General features: G+C 42.8%; 2 protein-coding genes across 4 annotated transcripts in view; one reads left to right on the top strand and one right to left on the bottom strand.

Annotated features, from left to right (window-relative positions):
* The window catches only part of NSD2 (nuclear receptor binding SET domain protein 2), a 99,482-nt gene extending 86,244 nt beyond the window's left edge, over window positions 1–13,238 (bottom strand). For 2 of the 3 annotated variants that reach the window (XM_085059612.1, XM_085059615.1), the window contains exons 1-2: window positions 12,216–12,911; window positions 1,768–1,851 (exon numbers count right to left, since the gene is read on the bottom strand). The gene's annotated coding sequence lies outside the window, so the exon portion shown is untranslated. Of the gene's footprint in view, window positions 1–1,767; window positions 1,852–12,215; window positions 12,912–13,153 lie in introns of those variants that run through there. The other variant, XM_085059613.1, reaches the window with a different exon arrangement.
* A 22-nt stretch (window positions 13,239–13,260) lies between these two features.
* The window catches only part of LETM1 (leucine zipper and EF-hand containing transmembrane protein 1), a 29,002-nt gene continuing 23,152 nt past the window's right edge, over window positions 13,261–19,110 (top strand). The window contains exons 1-2 of the mRNA XM_085059618.1: window positions 13,261–13,392; window positions 17,529–17,586. Coding sequence (XP_084915744.1) covers window positions 13,314–13,392; window positions 17,529–17,586 — 137 coding nt within the window. The 5' untranslated portion in view covers window positions 13,261–13,313. The remainder of the gene's footprint in view (window positions 13,393–17,528; window positions 17,587–19,110) is intronic.

Below are 19,110 nucleotides of genomic sequence, written 5' to 3'. Positions count from 1 at the left end.
CTGGCCCTGTTTTGCCATAAATTAGCTGGTTTAATAAACATTTCCTGCAGCCTTTAGTAAACAGACTGTTTCATGCTTGAACTTAATAACATGCTCTTATCTGTGCTATAAAATGTATATAATCACGAGAGATTTCCGAGTGACAGAGTGGATTTGTGAAAACATCCGCATAATGTTTTTCCACTTGCTTGCAGCCCCGTTCATGGATTTGCTGGCTGAGACAATGTTTGGAATAAAGTCACGTGATCAATCTGCATTTTCTTGCAGTCTTCCTGAGCTTTTGTACCACTCTTTTTCATGCCAGGTATTCTGTTGATCTATAGATCCCAGCTCCTTCTTTTAAGGGTAATAAATCAAAATTATACAGTGTTTAGGATTTCAGTCAGAGAGATTATGTCAGAATTAGAACATTCCTGAGTGAAGGTCATATAAATCAATCTTTCAGTTTTTCCATTTTCAGTTTCATTGTAATGAACAGTCCCCTGCTTGCAGTGAGAAAGCTTATGATGCTGGAATACTGATAAGATGATACTGCATTCACAGTACATTTTCGACTATTGGATGAAATCTGCAATGCGATACATGACATATATGCAAGGGTCTGAGTTGAAAAGCCTTGAAATTGTCAAATTATAGCATTCTAGGAATGAGACTGCTTTGCAAAATCATTGAATCCTCTTTATAGCAGAAAAAAATTTCATGAATAAAGTAATAACAGAGGACTTGTAGCAGAAATGCAAAAGAAAAACATACCACTCTTTCAAGCTATCACGTTAAACAGGTTAATGGTATGTTGTTGGGCATGCTTAACACAGGGGTGTGATTTTTACCTGGGTAGTAATGCAATAACAACTAACACCACTTCACCTACTTAAAATGATTGACAAGTGATGTTGCTTGTAATAACATAATGTAGCTAAGTAGCCATTTTAATTGCTTGTGAAATTGTAACACTGAGAAGGAACTTGGCTTTGGGATCAGACTGATGGGATTTGGGGTATGCTGCCAATTACTCACGTTATTGTCTAAATTCCTTGATCAAACATACACCCTATATGTACTTCCTAGTGTTGATATTGGACCTGTGCTCACAGGACAGTATAAAGCAAATACAACTCTTTGAACACACACACTCCTACTTGCTTTAGCCTGAGGAAATTGCTAAAACATGCATATCTCTATTTATTTACTATACACAGCCCTTCACTGGCATGCCAATATTCCAGGGCCGGTACGTTCCAGACTATTTGCTCCCTTCCCTTTCACTAGCTCTGCACTTCCCACCAGCTTCCCCCTGGGTTAGACATATTTGGTTACCACTCAGTCCTGATTTGCATGTGGCTTCCTCCAGTTCCTGTGCACCCCTGCCCCACGCAGAAGCACAGCTGGAGGCCACAGGGAAGAGGAGGAGGAGGAGGAGGAGGTGGAGGTGGAGCTCTCCAGGGTTCTGCTCAACGTGAGGTGCAAGGATCTGGGGAGAAATTCCTCCAGTCTTCAATCCAGCCAGTTTGAGCCAGCTGGCAGAAATGAGGACATCCCCAATGGTATCAAACTGGTAAAGGCTCTCTCTCCCCTGAAAAGGGAATTCTGACAACTCCTTATCTACCTGCCTGCATCGTGATATTCTGACTAGTCCCCTGAGGGTGGAGCTTCCAGTCCTCCACTTGGGAGTTTCCGAAGGGATGGTAGATGAATGGAGGTGGGAACAATGGTTGTGGAGGAAGAGGTGACAGACTTGCAGGAGCATAGAGGAAACCGTGAACTCACCAAAAGTGAGCCTGCAGCTGATGAATTCAATTTCTGAGGATCCATTCAGGAGTAATCTCATCATGCTGGGAATTGCAGGCAGCCCTGAAACAATGTGAAACATAGTTTTTAAACAAAATTTTTATCAGGAATTTTTAGGGAGGTGCCTTTGACATTATCTTTCTGATTTACAGGAAATCTAACAGCATCACCTTTTTATTGGCAGCTTCAGTCGGGACATTTGAAAGAATTGGCCTCTTTGTGCTACCTGATGGATTGACCTTGACTTGGGCTACACAGGGAAAATATTTGCAGAGCTTTTACACTGCACTGAGCCTGCTGTTCTTGAGTGTAGGAACTGAGGGATGACAAGCTTAAGACAAAACACAAGCTCCACAAAGGCCAGTGATGATAACCATGTGAAAAATGGAGGAGCCAGAAGGAATGGGGAAGAGATACAGAGACACAATAAGAAGTGCACTGGGGTATTATGCAGCTCTTCAGGAAACAATCACAGATGTTAAGCAGCTCATTAGGGAGGAACAAATCTCTCCATAATACCAGACGTGACCAAAACCAGCCTGAATTCGAGTGTGGCTGCGTGAGCATGGGTTGTGCGTGCCTCTGCAGTGCAGAGGCTTGAAGGCAGCTTCGCCACCAGCACATGAGCTGGGACACAGCAATGTACAAGTAACCTTGGTGACAGAGGCAGGACTGAAACAGCAGATTCATAGCTCCCAGCTCCGTGCTCTGACCACCAGACTCCGTTCTGAGTGTGTTTATCAGCAGCAATGAAATACAAGTCACTGCTGCAGGCAGCAAAGGCAGGAATGCTCTATGCTCACCCTATTTCTCATACTCTTTCCCTAAGCACTTGTTTCTGACTGTGACCAGAGATTGGATAAAGGGACTCACAGGCCTTTGGTTTAGCCCAGTGTAGTCATTCTAGTTTCCATAATGCCAAATGAAGCCTTCATGCAACCTAAATAAAGAACAGGATGTGGCACTGTAAGTTTCTTTGTTTTCAGAGTCTTAGTAAATTCTAGAACAAATGTACTCAACTTGGATGCAAAAGAACATTCTCTTACTGTCAGCTCTCCAGGCTGGTAGTGAAAGCTGATAGTCACTGAATTCTTTTTGTCCTGTACATCGATGCAAGCAAAGCTGCAGAGACAAAACCTGTAAATTTCTTCTGCAGTACCTCTTCCCTGCCTCCACATACTGCCTCAGCACAGTCTGCAATTCTTACCTTCAGCAGGTTTATGAAACGTCTCGGCTGAATAAAATTATGTTGTAAAATTATGTTGTAACTGATATAGGAGCAGGATTGGAATTCATTTAATGTTTATTACAGTGAAATGAAATTAGTTATATTGACAACTCATTTATAAAGGGAGCAACAGCTACAATATATTTTTTCCCATGTAAGTAAAATAACTTGATAATCCTGATATGCTGTATGGAAAAATTATTTTTGTATGATGCTGTTTTACAAAATAATGTAAATATATGGATTGCATAGGTGTTTGTAGGAGCAGAATTTGCTCACCATAAATAATCTGTGAACTTACTTTGCTTCAGTAAAATTTCAGTTTATCTTCATGTTATTAATTCTCCTTGTGATACCTAAGTTTACCATAATAACGACACTTGGGGTTCTAATTAATGACTTTTGTGGAACACCATTTACCACAGTGATTTGAGCAAAAGGTCAGTGCCTCAGGAACCTGGAAAATACCTGGATTGGAGCACAATGTCTTTCATGTTGGTTTATTCAGATAATTCAAAGTTTTAAACAGAAAGCTAACAGATAATGATTAAGATGATGCCTGCTGTCACTGGAGAAATACATTATCAAAGCCTGTCCTAAAAATTTCTTTCAACCATATCTGTCATTTTTCATTCAGACAATACTGACTTGTCCATCTTTTTGTTTGAAATGTACTTCACCACAGACACACACAAAAACCCAAAGAAATACCTTTGAGATTCATCCCTAATATATTTCCATTAATCTAAATGGAATCACAGCCATAGGATGCAGCCTATGTGCTCTACAAGGAGAGAAATGCAGTTCCATAAACAAAAGGCATGGTCTGGTTGAATCAATTTCTATAGCATCTTGTCTCGACATATTTGAGAGCACTATCCTTCTCAATTAATGTCAGCTCTGCTCTGGGAATACTCTTTGGTAGTTAACTGTTGCTGTTAGAGTGCTAACTTCAGATTGAACACAGCTGTCTTATGTATTTTGCTGTTAATAGTTTTGGTAATGGAACAACAAATGCAAGGGAAACAAACTACTAAGCAGAATACAGAAGATTTTCAACCCAAATAAATCAACTTTAGGGATAAGAAAACCCAAATGTAAATTTCTTTTGACTGACTCCTGATAAAAAAAAAAAATTACAAACTTAAGGTAGGTCTCATGGTTTTCTTTTTCCCAGACTTCTAAGCCTCCAGCATACTGGGGGTTGCACACGTGCCTCTGTGCAAACACCACTAATCTCTAGAATATTTCATTTTAAATTCATTCTTTGGTGCTTCTTTACTTTTATTTCCACTTACATCAAAGTCAAACAGAAACCTCTCAAACAGCCCAACTCCTCACATAGCACAAGAACGGAGAACGAGCAGATATGATGTTTGGGAAGGGTATGAAGAAAACACATAATGCATGTGTGAGAAAGATCACAGATGAAAGAAGAAGAAAGCCAACTGAAGAAAGAAGATAAAGAAAAGCAAGTGCAAGGCAGGTTTTTAACACATCTCAGTCTTGCTGTGGTTTCATGGGTAATTAATTACCCACTAGAGGGAGATCGACTGTAACTTGTTGCCAGGTGGATTATGGCAGAAGTTGGACTTTGTAAAGTGCAAAGAGGAAACACTGTGGTAAGAAAGCAAGAGAAGATGCAAGTTCCTTTCCTTGGTAGAGTTTCGTTCTGTGTAAGTTACCAAGTGGACTGAGATCTCTTCCCTTTCTGACCTGGCTTTCATTATATCTCTACACAAAAAATCCCCACCTTAATTAACCTGTTTGTTCTGTTGGTGAGAGGAACATGTGGAGTTTAAGGACGGCAGTAACAGTGTTGTGCTTGTCTAGGACTAACCAAACTGCCAAAGGCCCCCAGCATAGGGTGAGCCATGCACAACTCAGCCAAGTGCCTCGAGACCCACCAGCAGAGACCCTTCAGCCTACCTCAAACACCTCCTTGGTTCCAATTTAGGACTTGCATCACACAGCTTTTATTAGCTTTTTTTAGCTGCCCATGGGTAATCATTTATGATCCCTTACTCTCACCTCTATTTGTGCAGAACGGAGGAGGCTTTTAATATTCAAAGCAGGCTTAGGCATGTCCTTTCCTCAAGGGAAACCAAGAAAGGAAGTAGTAATGGATGCTTAGAATTGGAAACAGAGCATAGGAAAAGTAGCTCCTACCCATTTGTGTCATTCTTGCTTCTGAAAATCAGTAGTTTAGGGATTTCCTAACTTCCAAAGAGGACATTGCAGTAGACAAGCATGTGTCAGGGATGCCATTAAGCCTAGATCCCTTGAGTTTGTATATTTTCTTGTTGAGCCTATTTATTTATATTTTGGGGTTTTAGAACATCCAATGTGGCAATGAGTTTATATGAAAATCCCTTTCTTTCTGTTCTTTTTTTTCTGCTCCCAGATAAACTGGTTGAATTAATATGGTATTATGAGCAGCGATAATAACTGGGTTTTTTCACTTTTTTATTCACTTTCCTCCCACCTTCATTATTTTCCAGACCTCTTTGTGTCCCCTTCCTGCTGCAGTACAGAATTCTAACCCCACTTTGGCTCCACTTATGCTAGGATTTTTGAATTATGTGAAGGCTTTTCAGAGTCAAGCTATTAGCAGTGACAATGCTCTCAACTCTTAACATCGCCTTTCTGCATAGGAACTGTTGGATACATAAGAACATAATGTGAACTTGGAAAAGATGTATAATTATTTCCACACAGGAAGTTTGCAGTTGATAGTTCGCTGTCACAGATAGAAATGACTAGTCTAACACACTGAGAACTAAATCAGAGCCAAAACAATTATCTAATGCCTGTGAACCCTCAGGGTCAAATATACTCTCTGCTACCCTGTGTAATGCCAGAAAAGTTTGCTGACAAACACCAGCCATCAAAAACACTTCTTCCTCACAAACTCCATGTCACTAGTTTCCAAAGTGGCCTGTGGTTACATCCTGCTTACCTTCAAATTCCCTCAAAAATACTACAGAGGGTTCTGGGCACTACTGGTTCAACAACCCTGGTTTAACAATTATAGAAAACATGGCATGACTTCATTTGTCAGTGCCCAGATATGATCCTTAAACAAACCAGTTTAAGGTATATGTAAAACAATGCATTTGCAAAAACCCAAAATATAAACAAATCATTTGCATTGCTTATCCAAAGCAATACACAGGAAAGAAATAGGGTATAGAGGACATTTGCAGACCTAGCAGAGCAGCTGGCTGTGCTCTGTAAGAAAACTAGGCACAGGTGCTGGGATTGTGCCCAGGGCCCTGATTCCCAGCTGGCACGCTGAAAGAGGCTTCCCGCTCAGGGAGAGTTAGATGTCTGTTCCTTGGGAGAAGAGGCCTCACAGAGGGGAGGAGGTTGTTCCCTTGGCACAACAGGGAAGCACTGCTGCCTGAGCCAGCTTTTGGCTGATATCTGTTGGGCATATTTCCTTTTTCAGCTGCTGGATTAGCGATTAAAAAAGAAAATACTTGATATGTGTCATATTGGAATGAGTGTGGGGCTTGCCACCCTGACTGATGAGCAGGTAGGATGGCTCACTTTTACCTGCTGCACAGATGAGGCTCACTGAGCTCCTGTCACTCTATCCAGCTGATGAACTGCTAGATATTTACAGCCCACAGCTAAACCTTCAGTTTGTACACAATATTCCCTCTTGAATTTGCTTTCAGAGGAGAGCACCTGCTTTGGGTGACTTTACTTCCCCTGGATACTGATCAAATCCAACGGTAAAGCTCTTTTACATCAACTTTGTATTTTCTTACGTATACAACTTATTAGCCACATTTTACACACACGTAACACACACATGTAGGATTAAAGCATATAATGTGTTTCTGAGAAAATATCTAATTGCTTGAAGGTAACAGGATGTTTGGGGGTGAATGCCTCCCAAGTCTATCTCTAGGGAATACTATAATAGTAATAATGTGAACAGAGGCCTAAGGCAGGCAGGAGAGAGGTTGTTGATTACATGGGAAAGCCCAGACAAAGCATCTTCTGTTTCTGATGCCTGAAATTCAGCCGCACAAGAAAAAGGCAGGATACTGGCAAAGCACCACTGGGATGTACTTGTGCTGATGGCTCCCTGTTGTTTTTCTATAGCTTCACATCCTATTTTAACAGGTATTTCCCCTCAAGATTCTCATATCCTACAAATCAAGTGCTGTCAACAGAGCTGCCACTTCACTTGCCTTGGAGGTTGCCATGCTTTCTGTCTCATGAAAACAACAATTAAAATGTTAAGTTTTATCTCTGTCCAAGACTTCTATGATATTATCTTGCAAGCACCAGGATTTGATTTTACAAATACATAACTGCACTGTTCCTTTACCACTGTGTGAATGTCTCTGATAGCAAAAGGACATGGCATGCATATACATATATAGGATTGAGGCCCAACAGCTTAGGTCCTGCTGAGGTCAAGGCAAAGACATGCAGACAAACACTGATTTGGAAAATTTACAGTATTGAGGATGGTTGTAGAAAGGGAAAGCGCACTGACCATTCCAAAGGAACCAACTCCTTTTTTAAATCTCTTAATCTGCTTTTCATTATCTCTGTGGGGAGGCCTCTTGAGAAAAGCAGCTCTTTGACTTGAATAAAGGAGGGGCTGTGGGCTTGCATGCTGGAATGGGGAGGTCATTGTACGGCAGCGCGGAAGATGGGAGTGTTAGCCAGGTCAAGGAGAACAGGATGAAAAAGTGTGAGATCTGTGTTACAGCCTTGGTCTGGATTATGAAAGGTAGAAAGTTTAAAGCTGAAAGGTAAATAAGAGAGAGTGATTCAAAGGTTGGAAAGACACATTCCAGTAGGGTTATTCAGGCTGATTGTATGGGAAAAATATGAGCCAGGAGTGATAAGATCATCAGCAAAACCAGCAAGAGAGAGAGAACAACAGCAGAGGCCCAAGAAGGCTAAATTCGGCATAGGAAGTTTAAGCATCAGGCTTCAGCAAATGAATGTATCCTTCTTCAATACCCTTCTCACTTATTCTTTTAACAGAAACATTTAGCTCTGTTCACCTCCTCTGAGGCAGAGAAAGCCCAAATATGCCTGAGGGAAAATTTGCATTTTGCCTGCATCAAGTCATATACAGCTGTGTGCATGTGCTGGCTGTAACCTGCTCCCCTCCAAACCAGTGCTTATCATAAGCAGCCTCAGCCACGCCAAATTGGTAAAGAAAGTTACATTGCTGCCATTAAAATGGCCCTTGGAAGCAGCACATTTTTCTCCATTTTAGTATACAAAGGTAAAAAATTCTCCTAAAATGGTGTGCTGACCTTCTGCTGTTTCTTTAATGGGCACAAACTGAAAGGTATCTCTGTTTGCAGGGATCCCCTGTTTTTCCAGTACAACACTGCCTGACTTCACCAGGAATTTTGTGACATACAAGGAGCGCAGGAACGGGTCTACAAAATCTGGGATGGGGTGGGGGAGAGCGTCCCAGGTCACATGCACTTCTTGTCTTGCTTCTTGATGGGTGCATAAAAGCAGAAGTGGCAGATTTAGGGCTTTTATTGACAGTAACACAACATTTGGTGTTTTCTTAAAGACCTAACTCTGAGAGGCAGATGATGACATGCGATTGTCGGCTTTCTGTGTTTCTGATTGCAGACAGGAACTTGCGAACCCTACGGACTAAAAAATCCTGGAGGCAAAGAATAACTCTAAATGCATAGTTATAAAGCCTGTCATTCATAAAAGCAAACTGATTCATTTGGAGGCACAACAGGTTACCTAAATACAGGATTGATGATTTTGCAGCAAAATCTCAGTCCTCCTCATATCAGCTGGAACTAACAGGTGTGTTTAAGAAATACAGGAGGGAAAAAAAGGAGTCTCTAGTGTTTCAAAGTCTAAATCAATTCACTTTTTATAGCTACATTCTCCCCTTTTTGTTGTGCACATAGCCCAAACACTGCCTGTCCTCCCTCTGCTTGGTCCTGCCTTGGTCAGAACCTTGTGGCTTCCTACCCCGTGTGCTCCTCCAGTGCCCCAACCCCTGTTTGTTTCACATAAGCTCCATCTGCTGGGAAAAGGGAGAACCTCGGTGGTTTTCACTCTGAACTGCAAATGCTTTTCCCTCAATTTGGAAAGATTTTCAAAATTACCTGTTTCTGCGCCTCCAGCTGTGCTCTTGACTGCCTGTATGCCAAATTTAACTAGTGACAACCTAATATGTTATTTGTATGTCATTTTGTGTTGCTAATTTGGATCAACCCTAGCAATCTTTTAAAATACTACTTTTTGACTGGAATTTGAGCAGGTAGTTAATTAGCCTTGGATTGGGAATGACTGTTTGCAGCACATTGTTACCATTGAGGCAATCTCTGTGTAGCTTTTCAGGGCAGTGTTTGAAGAGGCACCCAAGGCAGCCTGTTTCTGTGCTAATGTGAAGCCAGTGCTGCTTGGTTTTGGCACATTTACAGACAGGACTGAACTTGTGACCTGGACGTACATACAGCAAATCTGTAATCCAGCCACCACTTGAACTTTTACCTTTGGGTGTAACATTGACAGAGCAACAGGCTTCATTATCCCAGGAATCTCTCCTAAAAATCCATGAAAATGACTGGGAGGTTTTTTTTTTTTTGTTTAAATAATCTGTTGGTTTTCTCCCTTGAGTACAAACTTAATGCAACTTGCAACAGAGTAATGTCTTCCCCCCCACCCCCTTTACATTTACGCTGAACACTGGTGAATAAAAATGAGGTTAATCCCATATTGTTAAACCTATTCAAGGAGACAACCTGGGGATTGCCATGGAAACACATTCTAACAGCCTTAAAGCATAATTCTACATTTAAGGACCGTCTATGGACCTGTACTGATACGTAGCTTATAGAATCTCACCGTGTACACAAACACGATGTTGCAGCAGTGAAATAGCAAAGCTGCCTCCCGACTCATCAAACACTATTTATGCTCCCACCTCCTCCCCCTCCACCCCCTGAACCCCATCTCCCCGGCCCTTCCTGCCTTTGCTGCCAGCTTGGTTTGTCATCAAGGTGTACTGGGGAGCCGAGGCTGTGTCTGTGTCTCTGGCAGGACTGTCACAGATTTGGTTCTGTCATACAGCCGCTGTCACAAGCTACAGGCACCTCAAGTTGGGAGTGGGGGGAGCTGTTATCAAGCCTCAAAAACATCAACAGGCTCTAGGAAGTGTTTCCTGGGACATGTCCTCAGGGAAGGGGTGAAAAACTTACAGTTCTGATCCCTGTTCACTTGTCCCCCAGTTTCTAGATAGATTTCTAAACTTCCTCAATGAGAATTATAGATTCATCTGCTCCTTTGTCATGTCTATGCAAGTAATGCACAGCCCTGGGCATGTTCTGTGCTTTTTTAGGTCTTATGCATCCTACCTCTTTCAAACAAGTGAAACAGCCCTGCCCTTGTGATATCACTGGGCTCTGCTCATACAGCAGTAAAACACATATTTCAGTATTGACACAGCCTATAACAACCATCAGAATTCTCCTTTTATTTGGAAGTTGTTTTGAATTGGTTTAGACAACTCTGACCTTGCTTTTGCTTCTGTTTAATATCCAGGAGGGGGGGGACTGGTATTTAACATGAAATAGCAATGTTAATTTTGTCCAAATATTACATTTATTTTAATTACTCTCAGATCATTATTGAATCCATCTAGAAAGGCTTTGTCTTTCTTCCTTTTAGTCTCTCTCATACTCTTCCTGGTGGAAAACAGATTTTTCAGCAAGATGGCTGACAACTTTTCCAGACAACATGGTTGCTTTAAGAACCAGGTCTAAAATGGCTGTAGCAGTTATTTTTTTTTTCAAAATCCCAAAACCCTAATAACTATGTGGTATTGTGATTTTTTTGGGGGGACAAGTGTTTTTCTCTGTGAGCTCATGGACTGTTGCTCTGGCTGGAGTAGATGTTTTCTTTAAAACAAAAATGGACTCCTGTGGAAGGCCCATGTGTCACCTACAGTGACTTGTGGGAGCAATTTGTACAACTACTTGAACATTTTTAATGCTCAGTCTTTTCTGAAGCGTTACTTCACAATGCTTGGTAAATGCATACAATCAATTAGTATTTTGAAACTGTATCTATTTGGGAAATTTTCACAGAGTGTATAATCAATCCTTTTCATATACAGTAGCAAACCCTGTAACTTCCAGGTGTAAACAAATCTGGAACAAAAGACTGTACAAAAACATAACGAATTCAGCTCTGAAAAGGCCCATGCATCCACATTGTCTGCCACCCTGAATACTAATGAATTTAATGAAACTATTGAAAGGCTGGTTACTTGTCTGCATAAATGTATTGAGACCTCTGTAATCATCTGTTTGCTGTCTGAAATCTCTTGTCAATAGTTTAATGACTTCAGAGCATATTATTCTTCTTGTACAGGCTTCATATAATGTTTCTACATAATTAAGCAGCTTTGTTAGAGGAACTGCCATTAGTTGCCCCATTTCATTTGGTTTTGTTATCAGCCAACCAGAAAGAAAAAAAGAACAAGAGAAAGATACAAACCCAGTCTAGTGAGAGATGCGTAGATAGGGAAGATGTTGTTTGTTTAGTTTTTTTTTTTCCTCAAGACTGCCATTAACATAAAGCACTATTGTCAAGTTGCACATTTTAAATAATTTTAACCATTTAAATGCACTACATATACTTGTAAAGCAAACACGGCTGGCTAAAAATCTTGCAGTGCATTTGGGAGCCTAACATTTTCAACGTAGCTCTAACAATAAGTACATAATAATACCCCTTAATTTGTTAACTACCACTAAATTTAAACAACACTAGCATTTCTATAGCCATAGTGAGAAAAGTGTGTCTTGATTTTTTTTAACATTCAGTCAATTGCATATTCCATCTTCATGTATACTCTTGAATTAAAAATATAAGGAATGTAAATTTAATCTGATTTTTTTTATACTTTGGAGAAACCCTGAGGATTTTCTTTAACTACACAAAAGAACTCTACAACATTAACAATTAATTTCCCGCAATTAGCCTAGTCTGAGGCACAAACAGATAAGCCACAGACTCATATGCTTTTTAGCGCCACAAGACGCTGTTTTCAGTCATATTTTGGGTCAAACCTGACAGCTTCTGCTATCCTTTATGTCTGAGGTTAAACAGCACCTCTTTTCTTTGGTGTTTGGGTGGGTGTGGAGGTGCCCAAGTGGCTGGTGCTGTACTTTACCTTGGTGAGGCAGGCGAGCTGTGATCCCGGGGCACCCCTGTCCCTCAGGAGCCCTGGCCTGGGCAGCCATCTTGTTGGCAGGGCTGGCAGCCATCTTGTCCACACACTCCCAGCAGCAGCTTTCCCCCCGTTTTTTCTGGAACAAGGAAGGCATTAACACCCAAACCTCATGTGCATAGTTTGTAAAATGACAGTGTCCTCGGGTTAAATTGTAATTTCTGCGGTTTGATTCTGGTTATTCACTGCATCTGCCAATACAGTTAAAAATAAAGAAAGTACTGGGTAATGCTGCATTAACCAAGTACTGAAATATTTGATAAGAGATCCTACTGCTGGTCAGGACTCGACTAATATCTGGAGAATAATATGCTACTTGTAGGCCAACCATTAACCAGTACCAGTGTGGCCCATCTGTCAGCTGACTGATTTGTGTGCTATTTCCTATCAAAACCATCACCGCTCCACCAGAAAGCCATTTTTCCTGTCACATCCCGAGATCCACAAGCAACACACGTGTGCGCAGCGGAACTGCTGCTGCCAACCTTCGCCCGCAGGCGTGCGGGAGCACGGCCGCACACAGCGCGGGATCACCGGCTCCTCAGGGCTGGAAGGGACCTCTGGCCATCATCCAGCCCAACCTCTGCCAAAGAGGAGAGCGCCGTGCCGTGCCGGAGCGCTGTACTTTGCGCTGGCGTTATGTGTGGCCTGAGCGCTCTGGGCGGCTCCGGGAGGCACCCGCCCTTCACAGCGGGCACGAAGGCCTCTGGCCTTCCCGGCGTGGCGGGGACCGCGGGCTGCGAGCGAGTGGAAAACCCCGGCACAGGAGCGATCCCCGGTGCCCACCGCTGATCCCGCAGCTCCCCTCGGCCGGCTGCGAGGAAGAGCCGCCCCCGCCCCTCGGTGACGCCATCCCCGCCGCCCGGCGCCGCCGCCCTCACCGTGCGCTCCTGGACTACGACTCCCGGCGTGCCCGGCGCTGCGGGGCGGTGCTGGGCGAACGCGGCTCCCGGGCGCTGCTGGGCGTGTGGGGATCGCCGCGGCCCGTGCGGCGGGACAGGAGCGGGGCCGGAGCCGCCCGCCCGCCCGCCGAGCGCCGCCATGGCGTCCATGCTGCTGCAGAGCTGCGGGCGGCGCGCCTGCCGCCTGCCCCGAGCGCTGCGCCGCCCGCCACAGCCCGGTGAGGCGCTCCGCGGGCCGCCCGCCGGCTCCGGCCCGCCGGGCCTGGCCGGGAGGGCGCAGGGAGGGAGAGCGGGCGGAGGCGTCTGGGGGCTCCCGGCGTGGGCGGAGAGGCCGCTGCGGGAGGGAAGGGCTGCGGCCGAGTCCCCGCCGCTCTGTCCGCCGGGGCTGGCGCGGCTCCCGGCCCGGCCCACGCTCCGCGGCTGCTGCGGCCTCTTCGCATGTGCTTCCGCGGCAGCGTGGCTGGAGGGGATGATTTACCGTAAGGGCAGTGGGACACGGGTGTCTCTTAAATGCCAGCTGACTGAGAAGGGAAAAACACGTGCTTTTTGTTAAAGTGCTGGAACGCGTTACTACGTCTCGGTCCTGCCTGCCTTGCTCTCGGCATAGCTTGGGTGTGAAGTGATCTTGTCACTAGTTATGAACTGCTTCCCTTCAAGAAAGTACAAGAGGTTGTTTTCTTAGTCTGTGTTAGGGAGGAAACATGAATTTGCCTTTTTCCAAGTGGCTTTGAAAGCTTAGGAAAATGAAAAGGGAGCGCAACGTGTGGTACTGATTAATAATGACGATAATTTGGTAGTTTAAATATCTGTGGGTGGGGAAGCTCAGTGGCATGAAACAGCTGATAACTTGTGACGTACGCGAGGCCTGTGGCTGCTCTTCATGTCCTGAGCTGAGATGGCAGGGGATGGGCGAGAAACTGCCTGTCACTGACACAGAGCCCCGAGCTGGGATGGCAGGGGATGGGCAAGGAACTGCCTGTCACTGACACAGAGCCCCGAGCTGGGATGGCAGGGCGTGAGTGAGGAGCTGCCTGTCACTGACACAGAGCCCCGAGCTGGGATGGCAGGGGATGGGCGAGGAGCTGCCTGTCACTGACACAGATCCCCGACTTGTCACGGCAGTGCTGTCACTGGGAGCAGGTCAGCTGCACGCTCACATCCAGGCGGACAAAATGAGCTGTAGGGATGCTTGTTCATTGCAAAGAACAGGCCATCCTTTTGGTTACTAGTAGTGGCTCAAGTGTGGTGTCTTCTAGTTGATGGTTTTTGTTAGCTACTGCTGTAAAGACATTTATTTAAGTTGAACTTGGACAGTGACATAGCAGGCAATGTCCTCTCCTAGTAGGATTCTTGCTTTAGGCACATAAGGCTTTGTGGGCTTCCTGGCACTTAGGTGAGACAGATTACTGTGCTCTGACTTATCCCTCTGGACACTTGAGTACTGGGGTACCTTAGCCATCCAGTTTATTTAAAACAGGGAAGAAACACATCCATGTACATTCAAATTAGATGGGAGCTTTGATTCTTCTTGTGGCATGCCATAAAAAATTGTGCTAATGATTGATGCAGTTTTGGGTATTACAGATCTTAGACAACCTAAACTGAAATGCTGTGATAGAATCAAATAATTAGTGTGCTGTGGTGCACTGTGGTTATGTTTCAACCAGTATTTTTATTTGGAGTGTTAATCTATTATTAACACATTCTTGTATGGTGTATTTTTTTTCTATAGTGTTTTGCTTTACTTAGCTCATCTTCTTTGCTTTACGTGTAAGTAGTCTAAGATTAAGTTAAAGCTAAGTGCTTCTAAGAATCCTAAATGTTATTCTTGTGAAGATCAGACTGTTAAGTACTGCAAGCTTACACTTCTCTAGGGACTTACTTCATGATAGCACTTTATTTTTAAAAATTCTAAACATAGTAACAATACAGCTCTTCTACATTAAAAAGTTTGGGTTTGATGTTTCATTAAATTTAAGTATAGAGTCCATGACTATTTTTCCATGAGGAACATGTTAACATCCAGCTTCTCCGGCACTGCTGCCTTTCCTTCTCACAAAGCTAATGCAGATTTCTTAAATGAACAGTGTTGAGTATGGTTAAGCAGCATTCACCTTGTTCAGACACTTTTGGATGCCTCTGTTATCCCAGAAGCAAGGATTATGGACTTTGCCCCTCTCTGAAGGAAGTATGTATTTTTTTTTTCAGGGCTGGTTTGCTCCTAGGTACACAGTTATAAGAGACACTGCAAAACATAAAGAGCTATTGTCAGAACCATCAAAGTTGAAATTAACATTTCTGTTCACACTCTGAACATGTACAACAAAAAGCTTAGTCAGCATGTTTTCTTATGGTAACCTTGGAATTCTGTTCTTTGACCCCTTCCTTAACATTTAATGTGCCTGGTTGGAAAGAAAGTAAGTGAAATGAAAGTGTCGTGCTGCTATGGAATTTTGTCTGAGAAACTCCAAGCCAGTTTTGAGCTTCAGATCATCCCTCTTATTTCTAGGGGCACCTGTCCATAGCAGGCAATGTCCAGTGTCCTCTCCTAGTAGGATTCTTGCTTTAGGCACATAAGGCTTTGTGGGCTTCCTGGCACTCAGGTGAGACAGATTACTGTGCTCTGACTTATCCCTCTAGACATTGTGTACTTCTCTGCTTTGCTTAGCTGCTCCTTGAGGTCAGAGGTGTCCTTCTGGATTGGCTTCTTTGGTTAAATAATTCAGCTACTGTTCTTTCTGTAAATATTGTAGAATATGACAGTGCCTTCACAGATTCTCAGGACTTGCTTTTCAAGCCAGAAAGAGGCGTTTTTTCCTCTGGCTTTACTTGCAGTGGCAGTGAGTACCTGTTAGACTTTGATACAACTTGAGATAGGTACATCCTTCGACCTGATAATGCCACAGCTTTTGCTCTAATTACTTCAGAGCCCACTTAGCATGGAACATCCCTTGATTATCAGGATTTTCCTCAAATAAGTTAACTTCTCTTCCGTACCTTCTGATTATCCCACCTGATTTGGCAGCATCTCTTTTTCCCTAATAGGAAGGGTATTTTGCTGGGGAAGGCTTTTGGTCATCAGTATTGGGTGCTGTGTTTTCTCAGATACAGGTGTCTACTTTAGGTTCTGTCATAGGCCATGTGTTATCTTTGATGGTGGGAAAGGGTACCACCGACCTCTCAAATGACCTTTCTGTCCTGCTGTCTCTTAGGATTGGCCAGAAATAGTAGGTTCCACGTGGGAGAAACAAACCACAGTATGCCCACTCTATCCAGCCTCCCAATTTTATTTTTGGTTACAGTGACTTCTGAAAAGATTGGCCAAAAAGAATCAAGGCATTTGGAGTCTCACTTGTGTGATTTTTTTTTTTTTTTATGATTTGTCCAAAAGTCTTTTTGTTCTTGCTAGTGGCTACCTTTTGAATTGTTGTAGCAAGATATTGATACAAGATTCTTTTAAGTTGCTCTAGGAAGATTAATTGCTTTCTAGCAGGCTCGGGGATGACTGTCAGTGATTTTAGATTGTATACAGTCACTAGGTAGCATTTTATGGGTTGATGCTTCTTCCATGGCCCTTAATTGAAGCATGTGACTTAGATGATTTATGATTTGGTGGTCTTCTCAATTTATTTCCAGAATGGATGCTGTTTGTCTCTGTACCTGGATAAAGGGTGCCCATATATAAGTATCAGCCCTTCTTTTGGACTTTATTAGCTAGTATTAGGACTGATTCTGAGTTAGTGTTTCAAATAAAATCAATTTTGAGGGACACAGTGTTTTCTGGAAAGCTACCTTTTCATATGCTGTGGGTCAGGCTCTCACCTCTCCCTTCAAGACAATTTGTATTCTTTGCAGAGAGATCATGGAGTAGAGCTATTTTTACTAGGTGCTAATCAACCTGGACAGCAATGTATTGAAATGGTGTTGTGGTTCCACTTCTCTAGTGAAGTGTTTTTACGTTCCTGCTCATGTTTTATTTGTTTTGCTTAAAATGTAACAAAAAGCCATTTTCATCCTAAACACTTGGCAAGGTCTCCATTGGATCATCTGATACTGCATTCTCACAGAGCTGTTAAAAAGTTACTTGTGCTTTCAGGGAAGTTCTTCTGCAATATCATTTCTTGCCTGAGGGACTTGGAAACTTACCTTCAGGCAGTTGAAGAAGAGCAAACAAACCTCACGCATCCACAGAGTTTGATTCTGTGTGTTAAGCAACATCTTTTTTGTACTTTCAGTAGTAGCCATTTCTAGGCAGAGATCAATCTTCTAAATCATATATTTGTATGAAGTTCACTTCATGGATAAATGTCCTCCTGAATTTCAGAATTGGTGCTAATTACTGATATTTTTCTAGGTAACTTGGGAGATCGGGCATGTCTTAGCTGTACATCCCTGAGGCTGGCAAACAAAATGTGAGTAAATATCAACATTTTCTGAACTCAAAACTGTGCAAAGCTATCAATTCATATACTGTCATAGAATGTAGGTTTCTCTCTAGACAAAGTGCTAAAATATTTGGTTCAGCTTGTGTTATTGACAGATTAAAGGAAGTCTGAGTAGTATTTGCTTCACCTGTTTGGTTGTGTATGGGAAAAAGAAAGTGAAATTGTCCCTTTTTTTGCTCACGTACTCCCTTTTTGTTTCACTTCTGGTGTGAAAGCAGTAAAATATTAATCTCTGTTGTGGGTGATTCCAGGTGTCATAATAGGATCTGATAAGGTTCTTACATAGTTTCTTCATGGAGTTCCATAGAGTAAACATTCCATCACAGTTAGCTGAAAATCGCAGTTGACAGATAAGAATGTAGAGCATCTGAGTGGTATCTCTGTTAAACCAAAGAAAAGAGTTTATTGTATGTCACAGCCTTGGGTGATGGTGTCCTCTTCTGAAAACACATCCAGCTGTTGTGTGCCCTTATGGAACTTAAGGAGTTGAATGTTGGCAAAAATCCATTCTCTGTTCCTGACTTGGCTCACAAGGCATTCTTGTAGATAAGGATTTCCTAATGCCTTTCCTTGGAATGTTAAAATACATGTCCTGTAGTCCATTTATATTCTGCTCAGGATACAGGGACTGTTCTTTGATTTCCTGATTTTTCATTTAACATAAGGATGTCTCTACAACCCTCTAATACAAAACAAACCAGTTCTCTTTTAAACTTGTTAGTTCTTTATCACTTGATGTAGAATTAATTAACTTTCTAAAATACATTAAATATTTTCAAATATCTATTTTTAGTAGGTTAGCATATAAGACCTCTCTCCTGGGAAGCTGGAAAATTACAGTTTTTAACCTGTTAGGCTGGAGCACCTTTCCTATGAAGACAGACTGAGAAAGTTGTGATTGTTCAGCCTGGAGAAGAGAAAGCTTCAGAGAAGCCTTGCAGACTTCCAGTACCTAGAGGGGCTACAAGGGAGCTGGAGAGGGTGGCAGGACAAGGGGGAATTGCTTTAAAATGAAAGAAAGTAAGTTTAGATTAGGTAAAAGGAAGAGATTCTTTGCTCTGTGGTGGTGAGGCACTGACACAAGTTGCCAAGAGACTTTGTGGATGCCCCATCCCTGGGAGTGTTCAAGATCAGGTTGTATGGGGCTCTGAGCAGCCTGGGATGGAGGAAGGTGTCCCTGCCCAAGGCAGGGAGGTTGGAACTGGATGGTCTTTTAAGGTCCTTTCCAACTCAAGCCATTGTATGATTCTGTGGTGAAATGAGCAGCAGAATATTGGGATAGAAAATCTTCTTATTCTATTGAGAAGGTTTGGGGTGGTGTTTTTTTTTTTGTTGGTTTGGTTTGGGTTTTTTGGATTTGTTTTTTTTTCTAAGTAAAGCTGCTATTAATGTAATGTTGCTGCTTAAAATAAAGCAAACTAATGCCTGCACTCCACATGACCCAGATCTGAATGCAGGGGACCCTGGTGATAAGTACTGAGGACAGATTGG

This window comes from Lichenostomus cassidix, chromosome 4 (assembly GCF_008360975.1).
Source record: "Lichenostomus cassidix isolate B80296 chromosome 4, HeHo_3.0, whole genome shotgun sequence".
In the NCBI taxonomy this organism is placed as follows: Eukaryota; Metazoa; Chordata; class Aves; order Passeriformes; family Meliphagidae; genus Lichenostomus; species Lichenostomus cassidix.
Note: the sequence above shows the minus strand (reverse complement) of the source record. Positions and strands in the feature narration are given on the sequence as shown.